Consider the following 26,448-nt stretch of genomic DNA (forward strand, 5'->3'; position numbering starts at 1 on the left):
CTAACCTATATTTTGAAAAATCATTGTTTTTACATATGTCCCTTGAACCGCCCCCACCCCCATATATCTTTATATATATATATATATATGGAAGCGGTTCGACAGCCCTAAAGTTTGCCTAGTATTGTGCCAGACATTTTTTGTAAATCACTTTTGATGAGGTTAGAAGTTGTGGAATAGGCTGATTTTTTGTGAGGATGATCTCTACGGTGAAGAGATTATCTTCACCAAAAATCAGCTTATTTTGAAACTTCTAACCCTAGTTTACAAGTTGAAGAATCATGGACCGTCTAATTTTTGTAAATCACTTTTGATGGGGTTAGAAGTTTTGGAATAGGCTGATTTTTGGTGCGGATGATCTCCTCATCATAGAGATCATCCTCACAAAAAATCAGCTCATTCCAAAGCTTCTAACCCATATTTTGGAAAATGTTTGGCACAATACTTGGCAAACTTTAGGACTGCTAAACTGCCTAGGGACATATGAAAAAACATATGTAAAAACAATGTAACATTAATAAATTTTTAAAATATGGGTTAGAAGTTTCGGATTGAGCTGATTTTTTGTGAGGATGATCTCTATGATGGGAAGATCATTTGAAAAGAAAAATCAGTCCAATCTAAAACTTCTAACCCCATTAAAAGTGATTTAGAATGTGGACCGTCAATTTTTTGTCAATTTTTATCAATAATTTGTAAATCACTTTTGATGGATTTAGAATTTTCAAATTGAGCTGATTTTTTGTAAGGATGATCTTCTCATCATAGTGACCATCCTTGCAAAAAAAAATCAGCTCAATCCAAAACCTCTAACCCATATTTTGAAAAACCATTGTTTTTCCATATGTCCCTTGAACCGCCCCCATATGTTAGTATATGGGCAAATTGTTGGGTGCTAAACATTTCCATATATATATATATATATATATAGGGTCAGGATCAAGGGACATATGTAAAAACAATGTAACATTAATAAATTTTCAGCCCATTCCAAAACTTCTAACCCCATGTTTACAAGTTGAAAAATCGTGGACCATCCACTTTTTGTAAACCATTTGAGATGGGGTTAGAAGTTTTGGAATGGGCTGATTTTTGGTGAGGATGGTCTTCTCACCATCCTCACCAAAAATCAGCCCATTCCAAAACTTCTAACCCATGTAGGACAAAACATGTTGGGCAAATTGTTGGGTGCTGAATGGGACCCATATACCCATATATATATATATATATATTTCCTTTTTTTTAGCTATTTTTTTTATTGTTTGTCTCCTTTAATGGTGCTTTGATTTGCAGTCATCATGATAAATATTTGATTCAAATTTTAACTGAAATCGAAACTTCACCTCTATTTTTCCCCTTTTTTAACTAAAATCGAAACTTCACCTCTAATGAATTCGAAAGACATAGAATTGAAGAGAGCTAAATATGTCTTCTGCAAAGGAGGTTTTTGAGAGAATCTCTAATTTTGAGTTAAATATTCAAATTTTATAACGCCATTCGTACTATAACAAGAATGATTGATCATAAATATGTTTTCTGTAACTTGTGGTTTCACCTCATTGTGATCCAAATCATATATCAACTTATTCTATTTTATATTTTCTCTTGGTTGACTGATACTCTGTAGCTTGGTTTTGTATTTACAGTAATCAAGTGAGTTGTTTTTAATTGTGTTTTTATGCAAATACTTTGAGGTTTAGATTTATTTTTGCACAATGCAGATAGAGAAAGAATTAGGCTTTAGTAATCAATTTGGCTTGTTGGCTTGGAGATATCCGTGTTTGCTTATTTATGTGCGTAGTTGAGGAGTCAAAATAATTTATTTACGACAACTTACAACAGCTTATTCGTTATAAACAAGATTGCATGTGATTATGACGAATCATCGAAAACAATTAATTTGTTAATTTTTTAAGTTGTTTTAGATAATTCTTTATGGATATGATTGACGTTAACAAGTGTAGGAGTGTACCTATGAATGAAAATGTGGGATCATCTTCGATCATGGAAGTAGATAGTGGGGAATGTGTTGATTGCCTTAATCCTAATAAAAAGGTTCGAAAGTTAAATGCACTATATGTTGGGATGGTTTTTTATTCAACTGAGGGAGCAAAAAAATACTATGAAGAATACGGACGTCAGGAAGGGTTTAGCATTCGTGTACGAAATAATTCAAGGACAATACGAGGTTCAAATGCAATGATTGGGATAACATATGTTTACATACATGAAGGCAAACATATATCGAAGACAAAAGAAGATGCAATGACAGATGAGAATAAAAGGGAGAAGAAGAAAGTTGCAAGAAGTTGTTACACTTTTAAATGTGGAAGTGAAGCATACATGCACATTGTATTCGACTAATATGCAGTAAAATGGAAAGTGTCGCTTTTTAACAATGATCATAATCACAAAGTTGTCACTCTATCGAGGAGAATGAAAATGAAGTCGAATCGAAATATGTCGAGTGTAGCTAAGGATATAATAAAAACATTTTGTAATCAAAACCTTTAAATTAATAAAGTTCCATCAATACTTCATGGTGGTAATTTTATAATCTCTCTTTAGGTTACATGTATTTACAATAATGTCAAAGTTATTCACACCAAAATGAATCAACTATTAGATTACAACTTTTCATTGCATATAGATTCACTGTCTGCCACAAAGAACCGATCCGATTGAGTGGATGTGGAAGTTTGATGAGGATGTCTTTTAGAGAGATTTACCGGGCATTACAATTTTAATACAAAATTCCTTTACTCTGTCAAGTTAGTTACTGAACAAAATTACTTTATGTGGACTGACATGGATTATCAAATTGGAAATCCAACTTCACATCTTTCTGGATTTCATTGAAAAACTTAGATTCAAAAGAACAAAAGTTAAAAAAAAAAAAAAAAACAAACAAAAAATCCTTTTTGAGCGTGATTGTAGTATTGAAAATTGATAGCTATCGAACTGCCAAATGGTGAAAATTGATTTTTTTTAAAAAGAAATTTAAAATTCTTAGAATTTTGTACTGTATAACCCCTGTGGCATTAGATCATGGTGTCTTTCGGATGCCACAAAGGTGTGCTAAACAACACATTAGCCGCGTCAATTTGAATTTTACGACGTGGATCCCCACTTAAGGATTGGTGGGTAACAAACTTGATAAATTAAGGTTTGGTGGGTAACAAACAACATAAAGTAAGGTTCCCATGGAGTTGTCAGAATCCCAAGAGAGATTTTGTAATAAAATTGCAACAGTTAGGTCTGCTGGGTAGATCTCTCTAACCCTTAAGTCATGGCAATGAGTCTGAAGTGATGGGCACTGCCCCACATTATAAAAATGTGATGGATGATAAACAATACACCTATCAAGAGCGTTTCCTACATAAGCCCAAGAGAGGGAAAATAAAAAAGTGATGTAAAGACGAAATTTTTTACAAAAAATGAAAAAAAAGAGCTTCTTCTCAATAAAGCAACCCAGTAGCTTATCTTCAACCCTCTCGGTAACTATTTCCTTCTTGGTCGCAAATGATCCTTGTTTATACTTTCCTTCTCTTCTTTCATTTTCCTTTACTTACCTTGAAGAGAAATGAGTTTTATCACGCATGAGATAGCTAGAGGTTAAAAACATGCCCAACAAATAAAGAGAAATTGAATGAAAGGAATGGTAACAACTGACCTTCTATTTGCAAACAAGTTGGGATTGGACATATGACCTTAGTGGTTTGATCAACCGATAATCCTAGTTTCCTTCCATGCCAACTTCGGCTAGTCATTGCAAAAGATAGTTTGCCACTTACATTTATAATGACAAAAAGACTAGATCTCATTAAAAAGGGAATTAAAGATGCTCAATACATAAAGATGTTCAAAAAATAATGTCTATACATCATTTGTATTAGGGGTGTCAATGTGTTGGGTTTGGGTTGGTTCCATGTATACCCAAAATCAGACCCGAACTTGAACATCGGTTTCGGTTCCAAGTATGAGATCCTTGGAACCAGAACCGATCCAACAAATACCCGATACCCATTGGGTACCTGTTAATATAAAAAACTAATTTGACTTAATTTTTAAGGGTCATTTTGCTCAAATGGATTACCACATTAGCAAAATCCAATACCACAGCCCTCTAAATTTCATCCAAAAACTCATTTATAAAAAATTCAAATAAATAGATATTTTGGGCTTGATCCAAGGTTTTGAGAATGGACAATTACCGAACTTACACCTATGTATTTAAAATTCAACAATGAAAAATAACTTATTTGGAACATTTTTTATTTTTTCCAGAGTTCATAGAAGTTGTCCTCTACAACCCTAAATCATCAGATCGTGTTTTTTTGTCACAAGATGAGACCAAGGAGTCTTAGTAAGGGTGAAATCCATACTAACTAGCTTAGTAAAGCTAGTTAGACTCTTCTATTTGTTTATATTGTTTCACTTAACTTTTTATAAATTTTAAGTGTGAAAAATAACTTTTTTTTAATGTTTTTTTTTAAGTTCAAAGAAAATTTTCCTCTACAACCCTAAATCATCTGATCATGTTTATTTATGTCACAAGATGAGACCAAAAAGCCTTAGTAAGCCTAGTCAGACTCTTCTATTTGTTTGTACTGTTTGAACGTTAAACAGGGTGTTTTATGTTGGAGAAATTCTGATTCTGGTTTGTGAAACAATGAATTATAAGCAATATTATAATGTTAATTATTTGAGGAAATTGGAAGAACTTATCGGTGACTGAGGCACCGAGAAACCGCTGTCCTTAAAACCAATTTCGCTTCCTTAGGATTGAATCCTCAGTGCAGTCGGTTCTAGATTCAACAGTCACTGTCTGCTAATCGTGCACTCGGAAATAACATATCTACGACGAACTCGATTAGATCAAACTTTTCACAAGCAGCAAGATTTGTATTCGGAGAGAACATAAAATTTGAAATCGGAGAAGAAGAGAGATCAGAAAGTATTTCGTTTTCTGTACTTGAATAAAAGGGAAAAAACTAATTTTATAAACAGCAAGCCATCGATTCACAACAGACCCAATTGTGCACAATTGTAGTCCAAAATGGTAAAAAAGAAACCAACAGTTGAAATAAAAACACAAACCAACGATTGAGATTAAATAAAAGTTTAGCAAAAACGAGCCTTATTCCGAAATCTGCATCCCCCTGCGCGCACATCATATGCTCACACGCGCACTAAGGTTTTCCGACGGATTTGCCCCAAACTCAATGGTTGGCAATCCCATAGTGCCTTGGGCCCTCATGTGTGCGCGAGGCCCAGTCTCTATCTCTCTCACACTCAAGCATTAAAGAGAGAGGGATCATAAATAAGTTGAGAACTTTCCTTGTATTTACCCGATGTGGGACTAAAGAAAGAAGATATGTTTTTACAACTTTCAAAATCAATAAAGTAAAGTAAAACAAAAAAGGAAAAAGAAAAGAGTTCTTTTATGTTTTACCAAAAAAGGAAAGTACTACTTTTTACAATAAAACACTCAAGAGGTCTTGAGTTCAAAACTTATTCTCAACAATAAATGAATGAAATATTATATGAAAATTAAACTATGAATTTTACAATATTTTAATCTTTCAAGAGTTGTGTTGGAGTGACCTCAAGATTGTAACTCATTTCGCACATCTTGACGGGAAAGTCGATAGGAACCACAAATACTTTTCAAACGTATCTCGATGAAAACCATCTATGGTTCCCATACACTTTCAAGTCATCGCAAACAATCTTGAGGTCACTCCAGCATTATTCATCTGTAAAAAGATTATATTCTTCAAAGTTGAAATTTGAGGAGGAGAGAAGGGAATATGTATAGAGGTTTATAAAATATGAAGGGTTGAGACTAGAGAAGTAAGTTATTTGTCTAATAAGATATTAAATATTAAAATATCTCTCCATAATTATTAATTACTATTAATTAATTATACTACTGAATAATAAATATAAACATACTTTTAAAAATAAAAAATTAAAAAAAAAACCGTATTTACCCAATGAGCACCCGATGGAGACCCATTGTTAATGGGTCCTTAAAATTACTACCCATAAGGTCTCTCACAATGGACCCAAAACCTATTAATCTATTTCAGGTACATCGGGAAATCGTGTACCCATTGACACCCCTAATTTGAATTGCACAGTCTATAAAAAAGGATTACAAAAAAGAAGTCATGCATCAACCGTTGATTGGGGGATTTTCTTTTCTAATTTGAAATTTAGAAAATCCTAGAGTAAGCATAACTCTTCTTCCTTTCCTTCCTTGTGTGAGAAAAACTCTACAAGTTCTAAAGAGATTGGTTACGAGAGTGATGAGGAAAAATATGTGAGGTCTGTTACTGTTACATCTGCTCTCTTCTTTCTTTTCTTCTATTTTCCTATGTCTCCCTTTTTTCGTATATATTTATATGACTCATGATATGTAATGCCATTGATTGATGTGTTAATGGTAAAAGTTGGTGTGCCAATATTAGTTATCTAAAAAGAAGGATTTAAGGGAGGTAAAATTACCTGTAACATTTTCCTCAGAATTTCATTCCCCTTCTTGAGTTCGTCAATTTCAATAACTTGTTGGGCATTGTGGGCCTATAATAAATAGATAAACATAATACATATATAGTGAGTAACATTGTATAGATACATGGTAAAACAACTTGCAGATCATGAGTACCATGGCTTTTAAATAACTGGTATGTCATGAATACAGTAATTCAGCATGCTTAAAACTCATGCAATGAGGGATTGGTGCATCGCTGATGTTAATGCTACAAAATAGGAACAATAGACTTCTTTATAGTTTCATTCTGTCGGAGCCCATGCGTGTCAGGTTGAAAGAGGTACTTAGAGGAAGACTTAATAGATTTCGAATACAATAATAACTCTTAACATGTTGAAAAAAATAGTTAAAATTAGAAATATTATGAAAATTTCACTTTAAACCATATTCATTTGTTTGCTTACTTCATTTTATCTTATTAATTTCTCATCTCCATCAAGTTTAGATTTGAAGCTTAAAAGCCACACCATGTCTCCACCGGTGCATGAAAACTTGGGAGAAGACCAAAGAGTCTTACAAAGGTTGTGCAACTAAGTACAACAATTTGCTGCTTCACCTAGATCACATTACAAAATTTTAGGTTTTCAGCGGGGGTCAAAAACCGCCGCAAATATCAAAAAACCGCCGCTATTATTAATAGTGATGGCCATAAAAACCATATTAAACCCTATAGTGACGGTCAAAAACCGCCGCTAATTAATTGTATTACCGTCACTATAAATGTAAACCATAGTTATAAATACAATTTGAATGCCTATAATAGCGGTAATGACCATCGCTAATAAGATTTTTTTATTTATTTTATTTTAAAATTATTTGTAATTAAATACCTATTTTTATACAATCTGTTAACTAAACACAATTACTTAACAATCTTTGGATACGATGCACTTATAATCAACTAGAACTAATTAACTTTAGAAATTCTCATAAAATTACGAAGGAGTACATAGTAACTAACTTTTGATACAACTCAAGTCTCAACCAAGCAAAACAACCACCTCATTACAACAACTCTATAAAAAAATTAAAAATAAAATAAAAACCCTCTCCTCTCTGTAGACTCTTACATAACAACATCAATTTTAACTTACAACATAAAACCTACTAAAAGCATAAAAGAAGATGTGAATAAGAACACAAGTTCCTTTATCAGGACCTTCAAATGGTTCTCAGGTGCCGTTTAAATCGTTGTGCTTTAAATTCCTGTCATCACATTTTCAAACTATCAGCTTCCAAACATTTATCTATATATTATGAGGATACATATTGTTCATTTAAGTAGATTTGCAATTTCTTCTTCTTTTTCCTTGTATGGTAATTATAGCAACCAAGTTCGGATTCAACAGTTATGCAATGGGGTTCAGTTTAGTTTAATTTGGACAAATCAAGAAAAAAAATTCGCAAAAATTTTGGGGATTGTACAAAGCCTCATAAGATCTTTGGCACATGTTCCAACTTGTGCCAAAGATCATGGAAAATCTAGCCCATAACATGTAATGACATATGCATTGCACTTAGATTCATTTGTGAACTATTTCACATTATTTTGAGAGTCAGCAGATACTCACATTGTTTGTAATTGAGGGGAACTGAACATGTGATGCGGTACTTCTCCTCGAAGTTGAGTGTCTTCCATGGCCTTGCATGACAAGATTTGTAACTTCAGGAAAATAGATTGAAACCTTCTTTTTTGTAAGAGATCTTGTGAGATGTAGAGGGAGAGAGATACAATGTGGTCAAGGACTCTACGGTTGAAAACAATGGGGGAACATCTGATGTATCAAAACTAGTATTACTCATGTCTCTGCAAGGCACAAATTATGTTCAGTTGGTGATGAAGAACAACATTACTTAGATGATATTAGATAAAAACTTATGATAATACAATTCTCTCTCAGAAATAGAATTTGGGTTAGGACAGAATCTTTTTTTCTTCCACTCTTGTAGTATATTTATCTCAATATAATTTGTAAAGTTTTTCATACTTGCATGTAGTTGAGGAGGTACATGCCTGTTAGATTAGGTATGATAACGAAAAACAGTAGCACATCCAATCACGTTAAAAACAAAAAAATGGATCTGGCAAGCCATTTCAAAGTAACTTACACATGTATGAGAGCCATGTTTGAGTTGAAAAGTTTAGGTGGGATGGGACCAGAGAGTAGATTCTTTCCGAAATGACTGTCAAGAACGAACCAAAAATGGAAATCAATAATTATCATCAACAAAAAACTAATAAGAGAAATAAATTATTCCGAACAGAGAAGGCTTAATACATACAAGTGCTTGGTGTTGCGTAACAAATCCAGACCAGGAATATTCCCACGAGAGATGGGAATGGTTCCAGTAAGCTTGTTGTCTGCCAGATCCAACTAAAAAAGAGTACATAGCTTACCTATTGAAGGAGGTATATGTCCACTAAAGCTATTAGAATTTAGAGATCTGCATGGAATCGCAATATGTAGGTAGGTTAAGAACAATATACCAAGAAAAAAACTAGTACTAAAGTTGAAAGTCTTACAAAAATATAAGTTGAGATAGAGAGCCTATCGAGTCCGGATTGGACCAAAGAAACCACAGCCAACCAAGATTATAAAATGCAACGAAAACTAATTAGAACTATTAAAGGATTTGAAGTAAACATCATGATTTTCTCACAAGTTTGACAGTTTCTTTAAACTCCCAATTGTTTGTGGAATAGGACACGTAAGACCCTTGTTGTAAGATGGATCCCTACATGGAACAATCGGTAATCAGATATGAATCTATTCGGAAAAATTAAAATAGAATTAGTCTTCTTTTACAAGGGAAGAAAGTGAACTACAAAGAGAAGACATACAGGACAAGTCTGAATATCTCTGGACGACTGACCTTTCAGTCCCATAGTCGATAATTGTCTGAGATGAAATTGATTTGGGTCAGAATTTCAAGTATTTGAAATGGAAGATTAAATATAACAAGCACTTACATGTAGATAACACGTGATTTGTTGCAGCGGATTCCCACCCAATCATCACCACAAGGATCTGAACCCACCCAATTTGGTGAAGTGTTCTCCCATACATCCTTCAAGGAGTTTAGAACAGCAACTATACAAGGATAAGCAAAAGAGTGTACACTATAAGCCTAGTCACATAAAACTGAATTAGATCAATTAAAGCCAAGTATCGATCATTGATTAGATCTTAAGATAAATGCCCATGGGATTCTCTTTGGAGTCAAGACTCTGATTTAGCAAAATGTCTGGCATAACAATGACATATACTTAATCAAATTGGCAAGCTTTTCTTTGTGTCAAATGCGTTCTCAACAGTATACAAAGTATGATCTAATAACACAAAACATACCATATTTGAATTCTCTAATGGATAATTGATGACAAACTAGAGACGACAATGATACTACATACCATCCGACATGTCAGTCACCACCATTACAGCCGAGAGTTGGAGCATAAGAGCAAGCAGTGAGACCTGGATTGTTCGGTCCATTGGTCGAATAAACGTCTGGAAAATCATTGTATTTGATTGGTTGGTAAACATTCTTCAAAAAATACTTCTATTACAATTGCTTTTGGCATATAACCAATTCTAAAAAACAGAATCATTTCAACCAATAATGATTTCTACAGGCCCAAACAAGAGAAATTCTTTTTTCTATAAAAAAAAAATGAAAGCTGTAGCCCCTCATGTTTAAAAGAATACATATTTGATAGGTTCATGTTTAACAGAACTACCTTTACATCACTGAGAATGGTTGGTATCATGTGGTATTCACATCACTGATAATGGTTGGTATTATGTGGTATTCACACATGTATCATGATTCCTTGATGATCTGCATATAAACAGGTTGGATTAGAACAACCTTTATGTTTCTGACTAGAGAATTTTCAATGCTAAATGCAGGTGTTGTTGATGATTCTAAATCAAAATCAGTAACATTCGATAATTACCGAACTATTTTCATCATTCGCCATCTCAAGGCAATTCTTGAAGCAGTGAAGTAAGCCCCAGACCCTTAAATGAAATTCTTTTGTACCATCTGAGCCATTCAATTAGTAGACTGATTGATTAATCAAGCATACAGTACGCAACTGATCGAACATTTTAGACAGAGGCATTAATGGATCAAGAACATAGAAATAATGAATTAGTTTACAGATGTTGAAGATAGAATTATTAATCTAAGGTGTTTTTTTCTTTTAATTCTTATTTTTTGGGTGTAACAGGGAGGGTGTGCAAGTGAAAGGGTACATCTATTGGTCTCTACTGGATGTTGTGGAAATGGGAGACGGCTATAATACCTGAATGGGGGTTAACCACACAAACTATGATAACTAGGACAGAATCCCCAAAAATTCTGCAAATGGTTGAAACCAACCGTTCCCCCTGTGAAAACCAACCGCATCTCCATACGGGGAGGCTTACTATCTTCTTACTTCATTGATGGTCTGACTTACTCCCACTGGAAGGCTTTGGACCCATGGCTTGGTTTGGTTGACATACCACAATGCATTTTTGTGTCATGGGTTCAAGTCCAGCTTACACACACACACACAAATTTATAACAAGGATTATCACTGAGTTTAGCAATCACAAAGTAAAATTTCCACCAAAAAAATCAAAATCATGAAACAACAATAAGAATTTTCATACACAAGTATATTATCGAAGTTCATCAATCGAAAGAACTAGAGATCAATAAAAAAAAAAAAGAAATAAAAAACAAAAGACATGAAATTAAACCAAGAAAAATCACCATCATCAGACGAAACAGAGGCATCGCAAACTGAAGCATTAGAAGTCGATACCTCATTTTTCACCGAATCTACCTTCTTTACGATCTCCGAATCCCTGAAATTCAAACTAAAATTATCAAAATTCAAAAAAATTAAAAATAAAAACCAATGAAGAAGAAGAAGAAGAAGAAGAAAGTAAGAAAGCCTAACCTTAAAGGAGGGTGAATTGGTTGGTTTGATTGAGATCTTTGTTTGATGAGAAAAGTGCGAGTTCGAAGTTCGTCAGATTTTAGAGAGAAACCTCAAGAGGACTAAAGATTGGCCAAGTTGATGAGAGTTGAGGCCAATTGGAATCTGAAGGAGATGAATTTAGGGTTTCGAGCTTTGAAATTACAGATTTGAGAAGAGAAATAGCTCCTTTGACGTTCCCTCCATCGATCAAAGAACAACGAAATCTGCGATTTCGATTCTCAAAACTCCAGAAAATGTGAAGAGGAACCTATTAGACTGGAAAATTTTCTCCATTAACTTCGAAACCCTAGATTTAGAGGAGCTGTGATGAACTTGAGAGAGAGAGAGAGAGAAAGAGTGAGTGGTTTTCACAAAATATGTTTATACAGGGAGAGGGCGAGAGTTTTTTTTTGCGAAATTTCGTTTTTTCGCGCGCAGACTGAGTTCCATAGTGACGCCTATTTTGGCCGCCGCTGAAAATGGGTCGCTAAAAGTTACTATTTTTGTTGTGTAGGCAAAATAAAAGGATTAGAAACAGAATATCAGCAGCTCGATCAAGAGCAAGGAAACATGTTTGTCTCTTAGAGATTGATATTTTTATTGGGTTATATCATATAGTAATAACTCAATAAAAAGCACAATTCTGAGACAGTACAAAGGTGAAGTCAATGCAAATTATCCAATTAAGCTCTATCGTCTTCAAAGCTTTTGTCCTCAAAATTTTGGGATATCCTTGTATTGAGCAAAAAGCACAATTTAATTAATAAAGATCATACTTTCAACAGTGAAAAAGTAAATAAGAATGTAAAGAAACTTGAAATTGACGTCCATATATAATTTATTATTTTGAAAAATAAAATTAGCATTGTGTACCATCAAAAGACCATTTAACACTGTTTGTTTCCAATCACCTAGGATTTTTTAGAAAAAAAAAAAAGAAAAAGAAAAAAAATAAAAGGAGATTTTCTTTTTAATAAAGGTAATAGAAGAACTGTTAAAAAACCAAATTAATAGTTAAAATATATTTTAACAATAAACAATCTACTTTTTCAACCTGATTTTGCCACTACCATGCAAGGAGACCCCAAACCAAGAGGAAACAATTTCACAACTAAAGTGAAAACAGTCCAGCACCAAAGTTTGCATCGAACTATTGCCTTAGCTCTAGATTTTCCACAATGGGACGAGTACAGAATCCCAATTAAGGCATGAGGGTAACTAAAGGTATGTTGAGACAACTCAACATTTCCTAATAGCACATTGATTCAATTATTGACGTAGAAATCTACATGCAAGACGGGATCTAATGTTAGAATATGAACAAAATTTTAAAAACATATGAATATAAGACCATTGAATCAACCTGATTGAAAATTCCACAATTTCATAACCAAGGAATAATTCGATAATTTGGATATTGTTTTTCAAACATCATCTCATCTAATTGTTCAAAAATTCTATTATCGGGTAGATTGGAGAAATTCAGATAGGATAACCACTCACATACACGGTTTTAATATTCGATTTCACATCTCATTTCATCTATGCCTAATACCGAGTTGTCTTGGATGAGTTGTCCAATATCTTTGAGACGTCCCGTTCAACAATCAGAAAAATGAACGTGGGGTTTTAAATCTCGTCTAATACATTGACTTGTCCGTCCGTCTCATCCATGCTTGATACCGAGACGACTTAGGCAATACGTCTTGGTCTCGGACGAGTTTTGGCACCATGCTCACATGGGTTCAGAGAGGCTAGAGGATAATCACTCAAATCCCTCCTTATCTAGAAAATTATATTTGCCTCCCTAGATTGAACAACAAAGGGTATGAAAGAGGATTAACCAGTTCACATTGAACTTAATTCAGAACAGAAACTTAAGGTCCTAATATCATGGCTTGTTTTAGCTTGTTCATATCTAGGTTTCAAAAGAGAAACTTAAGGTCCACATAGCACCAAAAAAGGTCTAGCCATGGAATGATGATACAGGAATTACTTCTCGTTATTAAAGTTCACACTGATCCTAAGTTCAATACAGATTGTATCCCTATACACTATAGAAACATGGAAGGATTATTGGAACATACAATAGTAAAATAATTACCGCGGTAGTGGAGATCTTGTTGGCTGGCATAACCAGCAAGTGAACCTCTGTGGTTAGCATGTCTATTTAGAGCATTCTCAAGCTGAGGCGGAGGTAAGTGCAAGTGGCAAATAACAAAAGAAGCACAAATTCAATTAGTTAAGCATGAAACACAACTTGTTCCATGACACCACTAATGCTAGACATGCTTTTTTCTCATATACATCGTAACGTGTACACATATATAGAAAGCCAAAAATAAAAAGAAGTAACATTAATCAGCTAAGCATGAAACAGAAGCTCCTCCATGAGCAATTTTGCCACCTGATAGCAGACATGCCGAAGAGGTTTCTTTGTTTAAGTTGGGCTGATAATGGCATCACTTTTGATTTGTTCTGATAATGATTTCTTTACTTTACGCTAGCAGCTATCAAACAATAAATGGTGAAGAAGCAGACTATTTATTTGTTCCTGTTCTTGATCCATGCATTATTATGCGTGCACATGATGCACCGAACTTGAGCCTCAAGGTATAAAATCTGTTTTTAGCTTTTTATATATTTGTCGTTCAAATGCTATAATATATTATTGTGTAATGCCAGTTTAGATAACTACCCGGTCATAATGTCTATATTATTAAACTTCAAGATCCACTACAAAAATTAGGGCTTTTAGAGGCTCATATTCGGGCGGTTTCGTCGAAGCGTCGAGATAAGCCGATTGAAATGGGTTTTTGGTGGCAGTTTCGTTGGAAATCCCGTGGAAGAACATCGATTGGAGGCATTTCTGTTGGAAACGCCATTGAAAAAGGAAGAAACGAGATCTTTTGGAGGTGTTTCCGACGGCCATTTTCTGAACCGCCATTAGAATATCCAAATCGAGGCTCCACCATTACAAAGTTGAAGAATCGAGACGTCTTCAATATGGCGCCTTCACGGTCTCCAATTTGGCAGTAAGTTTTTCGTTTCCTCTTCTCCTCCCTCCCTCTCTTCCACTCCCACACTATATCTCCATCTCATTCTCTAACGCGCCCATTCTCTAACAATTTTCAAGGTTGAAGAAGAAGAAAAATGAGAAAAAGAAAAAGAAAAAGAAGAAGAAATGAGGGTTTATGTTCAAGACCCAAATCTGTCGAGAGTTGGAATAGGTAATTTTTATTTTTTTCCCTTTTCTCTGTATCAATTGGTTTTGAATGATTTTTTAGTTTTATTTATCACTGGGGAATAACGCTAATTCGAATTTATTTATTTATTTATTTTCAGAAAATTTGATTTATAGTATTTTGTTGATCCGAGAGAACCAAATCTCAATCTCTAACGATTTCTCAAGGTTGAAGAAGAAGAACAAGAAGAAAGGAGGGTTTTTGTTCAAAACCCAAATCTATCGAGAGTTGGAACAGGTAATTTTTTTTATTTTGTATTTTGTATTTTTTTTTTGTCTTTTTCTCTATATCAATTGGTTTTGAATGATTTTTTCATTTGTATTTATCATTCGGGTACAATGCTGATTTGAATTTATTTATTTATTTTTCAGAAAATTTGATTTACAGTATTTTGTTGAACCAAATCTCCTAAACTTTCATTGTATTGCTCGCTCTCTATATATCATGTAAGTAGTCACCCCTCTTTATTTTTCATTTTTATTTTTTTTACATAATTATTTTTATTTGTTTCTGTTTGATCGCCTACTGTGAAAATGTACGAATTTTTGAGTTCTGATTTTCCCTTTTCGTGTTGTTTTTGGCATAACTTGAATTTTGATTTACAGTATTTTGTTGAACTAAATCTCCTAAACTTTTGTTGTATAGCTCGCTCTTTATGTATCATGTAAGTAGTCCATTTTCCTTCTTTGCACAACTTCTTTGCTTCTTAGTATGAGTGATAATAGGACTGACAAGATCACCACAAGTAAGTCAAAGTTTGAGGAAGATCCATAAGACTTGGTTCTGATCTGAGTTGGTTTGGTATTGTGATCAAGCATTGGAGTGTTGTGTTTTCCAATGTTAGGCAAAGTAAATTACCTATGATAAGTAGGTTTTAACTTGAAAACAAGGCTTTAATTTGAGTCATTAGGATTCTTCAGAATGCATTTATAATTTGGTCTATTTCAAAAAATAAAAATCTGATGAAACACTACTAGAGAAGAACATAGTGGGAATGATTTAGGGTAAAACTATACTAAAGAGTGTAAGTGAGTGGGAAAAGATGAAAAAGTGTGAGTAAAATTATACCAAGATGAAAATCCATTCTTACATTTTATTCTTTACATTTCCTTCTCATATAGAAATCTCTACCCTCCATTGTAAAAGTTAGTTTTTATAATAAAAATCTCTTTACATTTCCTTCTCATATGATTTGTCCATGTTTTTTCTTTTTTTTAGGTCTTTGTGCATGTTTTTTCTGCTGGTTTTCCCATGCATTACTTCAAAAATTTTAGAAAAAATTACCAAAACGGTACAGTTTTGGAAAATATTTACCAAAACGGTACACTGTAGCAATTAATTCCGAAAACGGTAAATTTACCGTTTTCGGAATTAATTTATTTTACCAAAACGGTAAAAACAGTAATCCATTACTTTTTTATTCCGAAAATGCCCTTTTGTTAATTTTGACTGAAATTACCATTTTATCCTCGCCTCTTTCATTAAAATGTATGTAATTTCAGCTGAAAGGGTTTCCTTGTTCTGCAACAAGTCCAAGACGAAGAGTGCCACCTCCATCTCTCTCTCTCTCTCTCTCTCTCTCTCTCTCTCTCATTGGGGAGATCTTGAAAACATTGTAAGTTACCCTCTCTCTCTCTCTCTCTCTCTCTCTCTCTCTCCATTGGGGAGATCTTGAAAACATTGTAAGTTACCCTCTCTCTCTCTCTCTCTCTCTCTCCGTTGTGAGAACGTGAGAAACTTGCAACTTTCTCCGTATTTATCTTTCTTTGTTGTGGAGTCTCCGTTGGGGAGATGTAGAAAATATTGCAAGTTTCCCTCTCCCTCTCTCTATCTCTTTCTTTTGTGGAGAACGTGAGAAACTTGCAAGTTTCTCCAAATTTGTCTTTCTTTGTTGTGGAGATTGTTAAAATAATTTCGATTCAAGTCTCTTTCTATCTCTCTCCGTTGTGGAGATTTTGAGAAAATTGAATCGAAAGTGTTTGTGTTTGTGTTTTGGAGTATTCGAACCCTAAACTTTCCATAATATTTTGTCCAAATTCTTTTTTGACTTTTTATTATCATTATTTGCTTGTTGTTAAATCTCTTTCAACAGGAACCTTGGAAAAATTGAATACTTCAAGGTGACAATTTTATTTGATTTTAATTTATAATTTTTTTCTTTCTACCAATGGAATGCAAATTATTCATAGTGAAAGTTTATTATTGATGAATTTAATTACGTTTAGGGGAAAAAAGATGTAGTCCTCATATCATTAAACCATGATATTTTCAGGATAATGAAAGGACTGTAACAAGGTGTTTTTTGACATAAGATCAAAACTATTTTAGTCAATGTCAAAAGGTGCTTTTTGACATAAGATCAGAACTATTTTAGTCAATGTCAAAAGGCACATTTTGACATTAGATCAGAACTATTTGACTCAATGTCAGAAAGCTCCTTTTGACATTAGATCAAAACTATTTTAGTAAAAGTCAGAAGGAGATCAGAACTATTATAGTCAATGTCAAAAGGCTCCTTTTGACATTAGATCAGAACTATTTTACTCAATGTCAGAAGGAGCCTTCTGACATTAGATCAGAACTATTTTAACCAATGTCAGGAGAAGCCTTCTGACATTAGATCAGAACTATTTTAGTCAAATGTAAATTGTACATAGAGAATCATTTTGATATAATTTATTTTTGTTATGAATTTAATGTCAAAAGGATCCTTCTGACATTGTCTAAATGTTTTTTTAATCTCACGTCAGAAGGTTCCTTCCGACATTATATACAATACATTCTGATATAATGTCAAAAGTATCATTCTGATATTATATTGTATTGCTTATGAAATTAATTAATTATTTTGAATGGGTCTACGTTAGGTCAATCGTATTGGAAATAGTCTTTCATCCACATTGACATGGTATGTTATCCTCTTTTTATGACATTAAGTATCATATTTTTTTACATTTTGAAAAATACGATGACATAGCAATATATATTTTGCAGGCACGTGTTGTGTGTAACGCGGAAAGATTTTCACAATTCTTCTCAAATTTAACATTTGAGCAGAAGACATGTTTAAATTCTACTTGTTTTGCTCCACTACTATCTATGCCACGCGTCCCAATGTGTAGCAATTTGATTTTTCTTCTCATAGAGAAATTTAATCCTAAAAATGGTTATTTTTCATTTGAAATTAAAGATATTTCTATTTCAGAAGGTGAGGTTGCATTGATATTAGCTTTGGGAGGTTTGTATAGTAGTGATGGAATCGGTTCTCTCTCAAAGAAAGACGAGCTTTGTGTACAATTATTTTGGAATAAGTACTTTGACGTGCCAACAGAGATAACCTTAGATTCTTTTGAGACTATACTTAATACAGTCTTAAAAAATGAAAATATTATTGAATTTAAAAAAATATTTTTATTATACATAGTTATTACATTTTTACTTCCTAAGGACAGACTGAAGATAAACAAAGAACTTTTAAGTATGGTATGGTGCGATGAGATCTTCAATAGGATCCCATGGGGCAGATTAGTACACAACCACCTTTTAAAGTCTTTACGCATCTGTGCGACGAAGTTTAAGGAAACTGGTAAACATGTACATTTCTATGGTTGTGCATTGGTGCTTCAGGTAGGTAAAGAAAAATTTGAGTTATTAATTTAATCTTACTTCGAAGTACTACTTTTATAAACTATTGATGTTTATTTAAGCACTCGTCCTGTATTCTTATGCACTTGTAGGTATGGGCATTCGAACATATACCTGTAATAGCCCCCCGCATATTTGCCAATCATTTTCCAAGGTACCTGAAGTATCCTTATTATTTAAATGAGGAACGACAATTTTACGTCGATAAGTTTGTCAATTGCACGGTATGAATTATTGAACTACGATTTCAATCGTATATATATATATATACCTCCATCTAATACAAATTTTTTATATGCATGTATCATCTTTAACAGATTATCAATAAGTTGAAATTGACCGATCATGAACTTTGTGAGGCTGTTCTTGCTCCATTTTGTAAGGGTTATAAGAGGAAAGAGGAAAATGGTGTTCGGTCTAAAAGGAAAAACTTAGAGGAGGTTGATAAGTTGAAGAAGAAAATGACGGTGATGGAACAGAAGTTGAAAGATCATTCTAAAGTTATCCAAGAATTGAAAAAGGACATCAAATGTTTGAAGTCATATAATGAATCTGGCCCTAAGGTATTGTTTCTCTACTATATGTGATAAATCCACATAATAGGTTACATCCACTTCGAAATCATTATGAATGTTTGTTTTAATATCAAACAGTATAACGTTAAATTCGATAAAGCCTCGGACTTTGCACCTTCGAAAACCAAGTCATCTCCCCATACCAACACCTCTGTCGATCCTTCAGATATGCCTAAGGCATCGACCCCTACCAAGGGCTTAGACGATCCTTTAGGTATACCTAAGTCATCGCCTCCGACAATGGGCTCTAGTGTTCCTTTTGGTATACACAAGGCATCTCCCTCAACGAATACTTCCACAAATGAGTATCCACCTTACGAAGAAGAAATTGGAATCGATGCTAAAAAGACATCTGAAACAATGCCAATGAACCATTCACCTGAAGTATCATTCTCTTCATCCACAAAATACAAGGTACCTTGCATGAACAATATTTAAAATGTTCAATAAATATTTCATGTGAGTTGGTTTTATGATCATTTTCTATTCTTCTTATTCAGCTGTCTACTAAAGTTGATAACGGACGTAGTTCGCCTAATATTTTGAAAAGTAATTATCTCAATAATGAACAAAATTCAGAATTCAAATTCGACGCTGATAAGGTATGTATATACTTAATATTTAAAATTTTAATGTAGAAAAAATCACTCACATTCGACTTCATGTTTTGTCTAATTTTTAGACTTATATGTTTTTGGTTAGGAAATTGTTATCTATATAATAAACGCATCTTCAATAATACCTGTCTAACTTTTATTTTTTATAGGCTGAATCCTCATCTCCTCTTATAAAGCTAGAGTCTGAAGACAACAACATTCTAGCTAGGGGGAATTCATCTGATTTTGATCAAAAGGTGTGTGGTCGTTTGTCTTACAATATCCCCTCTTGGGATTTATCCGGTATATTTATTATGTTGTAAGATTTTCAATCAATTTCTTTGATTTGAAATGTGTATCTATGCACATTTACAGTTTCTTATTGCATGTCGTTTAAATTGTTAGGATGAAATGAAAATTTTAATCCTCGTATCAATTGATTTCTTTAGCGAATAAGATGTATAAATTTTAAAAAATATATTATTTGAAATGTTATATCATGGTCAATTTAAATACAATCAGTTCGTTATTCATACGTAATTGTTAACTTCATATTTTAAAGGTGTGAAGTACCATACGAATACGAGTAATTTATGCAATGTTGTCATTTGTTGTAGGAGGGTGGGTATTCCATGAACCCTGTGAAGTCTAAAAGAGATGTGAAACCTTCAGTATATTTGAAGCCACCCTATGCACCCTTAGATATACGAAAAAAGAAGAAGATATGCAAAGAGTTGAAGTGGGATGTATGCATGTTTCAGATTTCATTTTGATTATGTTTGTTCTAATATTATTATGAATGATATGTAATTATTTTACGTACTAATTTGTAGAGATGCGCTCGTAATTATTTTCATGATCCTAAGCGCCCCTTTACCAACGAAGAATTAACGTTGATAAATTCACATCACGCTGATATAAATTTGGGTGGTTGGATGATCAGGTAACATTTTTCCATATTTTAATTTTAATTTTTTTGAGAATTCTAGAATGATTAAAGATTTCTCTGACTTTGTTGCCACACAGATAATCGATGGATATTGTAAATTTCTTAAAAGGAGAGAGTTGCAACATCCAAATCATTTTCTCAAATGTCATTTCTTTAGTCCAATTTATATTGTACGTCCAATTGATATAGACACATCATTTACATATCTTTAAGTTAGATGTATATATCTTTATAAAGCCTTTTTCATTAATCGGTGTAGGTATTACTTAAGGAAGCTCAAGAAGATTACTCTGGCTGGTCAGTGGGTAAGGTCTTGTTGAATAATTTTGAGAGTGTGTCGGGCGAAAAATTCCAACTAAATAAAAACCTGAAAACGTTTACCAGACCTGACTATCTTAAATATCATATAACATCTTGTGATAAGGTTTGTTTTTTTCTTGTCTCGTGCCTCCGTATATTTATTTTGTTGTTAAATTACCTCTCATTCTCACATTGTTATTAATCACTAGGTATTTTTTCCCATTCACGCACACGCTCATTGGGCCGTTGCAATATTGGACATAAAAAATAAGAAATTAGAATTTTTGGATTCCCTCTCTAAGGACTGTATGTCAGTCTATAAAGTTGAAATTAAAGCATTGGTATGTATTGATAAGTTATTTAATAATTATTACGCTAATTTAGTAAGGAATTCCACAAGTACTTATCACATTATAATTTGTTAATGCGTAGAAAGAATTTTTCCCGATAGTACTCGAGCAGATGGGGTCAGCGAAGATTGACATCCCACATTGGCCTTGTTACGATCGTAAGAACATTCCCAAACAAACCAATACATGGGATTGTGGAATGTTTATTTTAAAATATATTGATTACGCAAGCCGCGGGTTGGAATTTAATTTCAATCAGGTACTACTATATCCCATTTATCTATTTTTAACTTAATTTGGAAACATTCAATTAGTAAGATTGATGATTGTTTTACACATCACTCTTTGTAGGAAGATATGTCCTACTTCAGGTTGCGGACTATTCTTGAGGTGGTTATACAGATGGCATTACCTTAAAAGTTTTTTGTTCTTATTTTTGTTCATTACATTGTTATCGACAATGTAATCGTGCATGAATTAAAGATTTGGAAGTCATAACCAATTGGGTGGTTGGGAAGATCGATGTTGGAAAATGCAAAGTTATGGTCTTCACGTTTAAGGTAGAAATCCTAATCTACGTTTATTGACCCTATTAAAATTATAGATTATACATAAAATTTCGTAAAGAGTTATGTGGACAAAATTAAATAGTATAATATAGTTGCATGGTGACACAATCATTCATGATGAGTTAAATGAAGTTTGGTAAGCAATATCTATTATTTGAAACTATTAGTTCACGTCCAATCAACCTTAAACATAGTATCCACCTTTTGAGACATGTGGATATTATGTATGTAGCAGTGTTAATCTGCATTTATTGATCCTAATAAATAAAGTGATAAATTGATTAATTTCTGTGTAGGGAGTTAGGTGGGCAAAAGAAAATATGGTGACATGAGCATTCATGAGGAATTAAATGTCATTTCGTAAGTATTAAATATCAATGTAAATGCACTTAATAGCTTCATTAATAGTTATAGACTTCACCTTCATCATATAATCTTATTCAGGGAAAGAATCCAAATTTTATTCCTATTTAGAAGCTGCAATGAATCACGATGAGAATATGCGTCGTGGATTTCGGACGGGAGATGCATATAGAAAGCACATGCTGGAACGCGAATGGATTCTACTTGTGAGGGATTCAAAGAAATTGATTAAAGAATCCAAACTTGTGCAAGTACCTATCCCAAAAGACGTGCGATTTCGATGCCGCGTCATAACCTATATTCACTCCATGCGGCAGTTATGAGGTTACGAGCTGAGGTATCAAGAATGTGTAGACGAGTTCTAAAAATTTCATCACATGAAGTTGATAACGATCCCAACTATGCATCTACTTACGCTATGTCGGATGAAGACGATGACAGTTCTTCTGACTTTGAAGATTAATTTTGTTACTATAGACTTGAGAATTTAAGTAAGTATGTTTAGATTCTAAAGTTTTTGTTGAAAAACTAAGTTTGGTTAATTTCATCACAATATTAAATGTGTCGCTTGTAAATTATTTTTCATCAATTTATGTAGCGTTTAAAAAGTTGACAAGGCAATAGAGGATCTTTTAGATCATCTTTATGTGTTTGTCAGAATAATCATGTATTGGGCTTTAGCCTTCCTATGAGTCCTTTTAGTGGCTGAGAAACCCATTGCTGCTTTAGAACAATCCATGAGCACTATGCATGAGTATCAAACGGCATGAGCACTTTCTTGCTTTACAATTAGGCCTAAAACATGGCCAAAAGGTTTGTTTCATTCATATGTACTTACAATCATTATAAGGCTTTATATTTTCATCTTGGGAAAATTTTGGAGTTCAACTTTTCGACTGTCACTGTAGGTGCTGGCCATGGGATGTGGAATTGGTGGGCCATTGAGAGAAATTGCTAATTTTTCTGTTACAATTTCATCGGTTAATATGTTGTTGCGAAAGCAATGCATGTTAATTCTACAGTGACCAGACAATCGCCCAGTACGCAAAAGAAATCTGGATTGGTGAGGAGTGCGTTGTACCATAAATATTACTCTCCAACTGATGTAGAGTTCTTTGCCATGTGGGGTTTGTGAAGATTTTGAAACTTTCAAAGAGTCTTGTGATATTGAAAAGGTGTGAGTGTAGAACAGTGGAAATGTAGGGAAATGTAAACCGTGAGGAAAATAAGAGGACACGATATAGCGGAGAGAACCGTGGCAATGTAGGGAAAATGTAAACCGTGAGGAAAAGATATGAAAGGCATCATAACCATTTGCTTCTGATTGTGTTTTATTTGTAAATAATTATGTGATTCAATTTCATTTGTTAGTGTCTTATTGCTTCTCATTGACCTTGTTTAGTAATGGAATTTCAATACATAATATGAAATATGAACTTGTTTTATGATTTATCTTTTATTTTTTATTTTGTTTTTTTTATTTTTCGTTTATTGTGATTGGTAAGTTAGATGACTGTGCTATTGTTTGTAAACCTCCAAATTCGATGACGGGTAAGATCACCAAATTCATGGAATTATCATTTTTCTTCCCCTTGATAAATTTAATTTACAAAGATCTTTGTAAATCTGAGTGAATGATTCGACTTAACATCTTTGACATATTATTCTTTTGTAAATTCTCGGGACAAAAACATTTTCAAAGATCTTTGTAAATCTGAGTGAATGATTCGACTTAACATCTTTGACATATTGATTCTTTTGTAAATTCTCGGGACAAAAATATTTTTCAAACATCTTTGTAAATCTGAGTGAATGATTTGACTTAAATATTGAATAATTTTATTTATTCAATCCCATAACTCTCGTTCCATGATTTCTAGTAGTCTGTAAATATTGAGGAAAAAATTGAAAACAAATCTTTGGAAGACCTTTCAATAGTTTCGGAAAAATATATCCACTTTAAACTTTTATTGCCAAATTTTCAAAATAGACATCAATTCCTAAATTTTTATTTGATCTGGCTTAACTTCAATAAAAGTTACTTAAAAATGATGCCTACCATAAAACTAATGGTACATTAGTTTAGAGTCCTTAAAAATAGAATCCTTAAAACCAGGTTAGATTCCTTGTACAAGTTACAAAATTTTAAACCGTGTAAGTGAATATACCATATGAAATAACTTTTTTTTATTTGACAATCGCAATTAAGTGCATCGGTTCTACTAGAACTTTAAAACTTCAAGATTGAAATTGTAGTATTTGGTAATAATCATGTTGGCCAACTCACACACAATGACAAAATTTAGAACCTCTTTAAATAAACGGCAATGCTTGCAAATTAACCCCCAAAGGTACATGCAAAAAATGTTTCACATTCCAAAATATACTAAAAAATATACTGTTATATGGAATAAAGTTACACATTTCTTTTCTCCATAAACGGCAATGACTTTCAGCAGTGATATTGGTCTTTGTTTCAGTAATCCTGAACCACCCCCAGATAGATATATATATAATATATTTTAATTTTAAAAAGTTTATAATTCTATTGAAATTTCGACAGCATCTCCTCTTAAAAATGGACATATGAAATGTTCCTGATAAACCTTAATAATATCAATAACATTAAAGACCTCTCTCCGATAGTCTCGAGCATAAAAAAGAAATAGAGTATAAGCACATTGTAGTAAATAAACAATTATAGGTGCCTGAATCCACTCATGTTTAATGCCACGTAGAAGTAGAAACAATAGCTAACACCAATAAAATTGAATTTGAGCATCCACATAGTTCAAATCTGCATCAAACAATCAAAGTAGATGAGTCAAATATAGTTAAGGTTGATAGTGTACGCAGAATGCATAGAAAATTATCAAATTACCCTTATAAATATATATTTGCAAAGCTGATATTTAGGGAACGGATCAAGGTTTGCCATATGAAATTACATAAGTAAAAACAACGTAACATTAATAAATTTTCAAAATATGGGTTAGGAGTTTGGGATTGAGCTGATTTTTTATGAGGATGATCTCTATGATGGGAAGATCATCCTGAAAAAAGTTAGTCTAATAATTTGTAAATCACTATTGATGGATTTATAAGTTTCAGATTGAGCTAATTTCTTGTGAGGATGATCTTCTCATCATAGTGACCATCCTATTTCTTGTGAAGATATATAATTCTATAGAAATTTCGACTGCATCTCTTCTTAAAAATGGACATATGAAATGTTCCTGATAAACATAATACGCAATCCAACATAATGCACACAGAATGCTTGAAAAATTATTATATAATAGTTTATTCAATGTCAAAAGGCATCTTTTGACATTAGATCAGAACAATACGTTAGTCAATGTCAGAAGGCTCCTTCTGACATTAGATCAGAAGTATTTTTACCAATGTCATAAGGTGCCTTTTGATATAGATCAGAACTATTTTGATTGTCTTCCTATGTTACTATTTGTTGTGTGTGATACACTTGTATGCAAAATACGTGCATCTTAACAAATCACTGAAACATAGAACTCACTTATAAATGTTTCAAAAATCAGAATCAAAGCATCTTACATGCATATAGGTATACTACACGAATTTTGGTTAGTAGGATTCGCCCAAGTAATGTGTAACCGTACATCCATACCATGGGATGTTATATAATGAAAAAGATCATGTACGGCCATACACAATTGGATCTCATATCTTGGTTGCAAATTTAACATATCATATATGGACACACAACTGAATCACATATTAAACAATGCAAGTGCTGTCCAAAACAACAATAAATTAACAAAATCTAGAGCTATAGAGAATTAAAACATAGCAGTTACAAAAATATTGAAAAAACGGAAGCCTTACTAATGAGTGATTGAGTATCTGAGTCTAAGAAAAATCATTCTTTTAATCTTCTCCACTAACATTAATTTTATAAAAACAATAGACATATAGTGCAATATCAGAACAATACCTTAGTATCTTGTGTTTTGTCAGCTAGTTCTCTCTATCTTAAACATTAGAATCAACACACACTATGACAAGAAATTTATAAAGACCGGATGCCTTACCATGAAGCACCATCCACAAATGTTCCTCACGAACAGTACAGCAATTCTATTGAGTATTTACAGGTGCATTCTTATAGGCCCCACCGATGGTGAGGAGATGTGCATAAATCCATACAATCGCCATCGATAAATTTCTCCGCAAATCGGTCTAATATATGCCATTTTGAGTGTAAAACATGTGGTATCTACTGCAATTAAGCATTTGAAATTTGATGCAATTAGTATATAAATAAATATCAATCACTATATACA

The 26,448-nt window shown here is 33.1% G+C and overlaps 3 protein-coding genes and 1 long non-coding RNA gene across 10 annotated transcripts in view; 2 read left to right on the plus strand and 2 right to left on the minus strand.

Annotated features, from left to right (window-relative positions):
- Nucleotides 1-6,447: 6,447 nt before the first annotated feature.
- LOC147409827 (uncharacterized) overlaps nucleotides 6,448-26,448 on the minus strand; it is an 86,666-nt gene continuing 66,665 nt past the window's right edge. For all 3 annotated transcript variants that reach the window (XR_015175427.1, XR_015175424.1, XM_086431902.1), the window contains one exon: nucleotides 6,448-6,588. The gene's annotated coding sequence lies outside the window, so the exon portion shown is untranslated. The remainder of the gene's footprint in view (nucleotides 6,589-26,448) is intronic.
- On the minus strand, nucleotides 7,484-12,121 carry LOC147409828 (putative leucine-rich repeat receptor-like protein kinase At5g49770). Of its 5 annotated transcripts, none has more exons than XM_086431889.1 (11): nucleotides 11,514-12,121; nucleotides 11,324-11,418; nucleotides 10,299-10,399; nucleotides 9,972-10,068; nucleotides 9,531-9,651; nucleotides 9,434-9,459; nucleotides 9,221-9,295; nucleotides 8,843-9,004; nucleotides 8,669-8,743; nucleotides 8,131-8,366; nucleotides 7,484-7,765 (listed from the first exon to the last, which is right to left on the minus strand). In XM_086431889.1, the coding sequence occupies exons 3-7, from the start codon at nucleotides 10,326-10,328 to the stop codon at nucleotides 9,237-9,239; spliced, it is 333 nt and encodes a 110-aa protein (XP_086288015.1). In that variant the 5' UTR covers nucleotides 10,329-10,399; nucleotides 11,324-11,418; nucleotides 11,514-12,121; the 3' UTR covers nucleotides 7,484-7,765; nucleotides 8,131-8,366; nucleotides 8,669-8,743; nucleotides 8,843-9,004; nucleotides 9,221-9,236. The 5 variants fall into 5 exon arrangements, 4 of the variants coding, with proteins under 4 accessions (XP_086288015.1, XP_086288013.1, XP_086288014.1 ...); XM_086431887.1 differs by having other exon boundaries at nucleotides 9,402-9,459; XM_086431888.1 differs by lacking the exons at nucleotides 11,324-11,418; nucleotides 11,514-12,121 and adding an exon at nucleotides 10,518-11,295 and having other exon boundaries at nucleotides 9,402-9,459.
- Nucleotides 16,941-20,864, plus strand: LOC147409829 (uncharacterized). The gene is made up of 10 exons (XM_086432018.1): nucleotides 16,941-17,687; nucleotides 17,774-18,406; nucleotides 18,517-18,648; nucleotides 18,742-18,987; nucleotides 19,078-19,413; nucleotides 19,500-19,601; nucleotides 19,766-19,852; nucleotides 20,213-20,341; nucleotides 20,429-20,538; nucleotides 20,804-20,864. The coding sequence occupies exons 1-10, from the start codon at nucleotides 17,685-17,687 to the stop codon at nucleotides 20,862-20,864; spliced, it is 1,839 nt and encodes a 612-aa protein (XP_086288144.1). The 5' UTR covers nucleotides 16,941-17,684.
- LOC147409830 (uncharacterized) lies at nucleotides 20,920-22,384 on the plus strand. Its single transcript, XR_015175414.1, has 6 exons — nucleotides 20,920-20,968; nucleotides 21,054-21,185; nucleotides 21,277-21,453; nucleotides 21,546-21,754; nucleotides 22,060-22,123; nucleotides 22,208-22,384. It is a non-coding gene; the product is annotated as an uncharacterized LOC147409830 (long non-coding RNA).

Source organism: Akebia trifoliata, chromosome 2 (assembly GCF_017979445.1).
Source record: "Akebia trifoliata isolate Shusen 1 chromosome 2, ASM1797944v1, whole genome shotgun sequence".
NCBI classification, from domain to species: Eukaryota; Viridiplantae; Streptophyta; class Magnoliopsida; order Ranunculales; family Lardizabalaceae; genus Akebia; species Akebia trifoliata.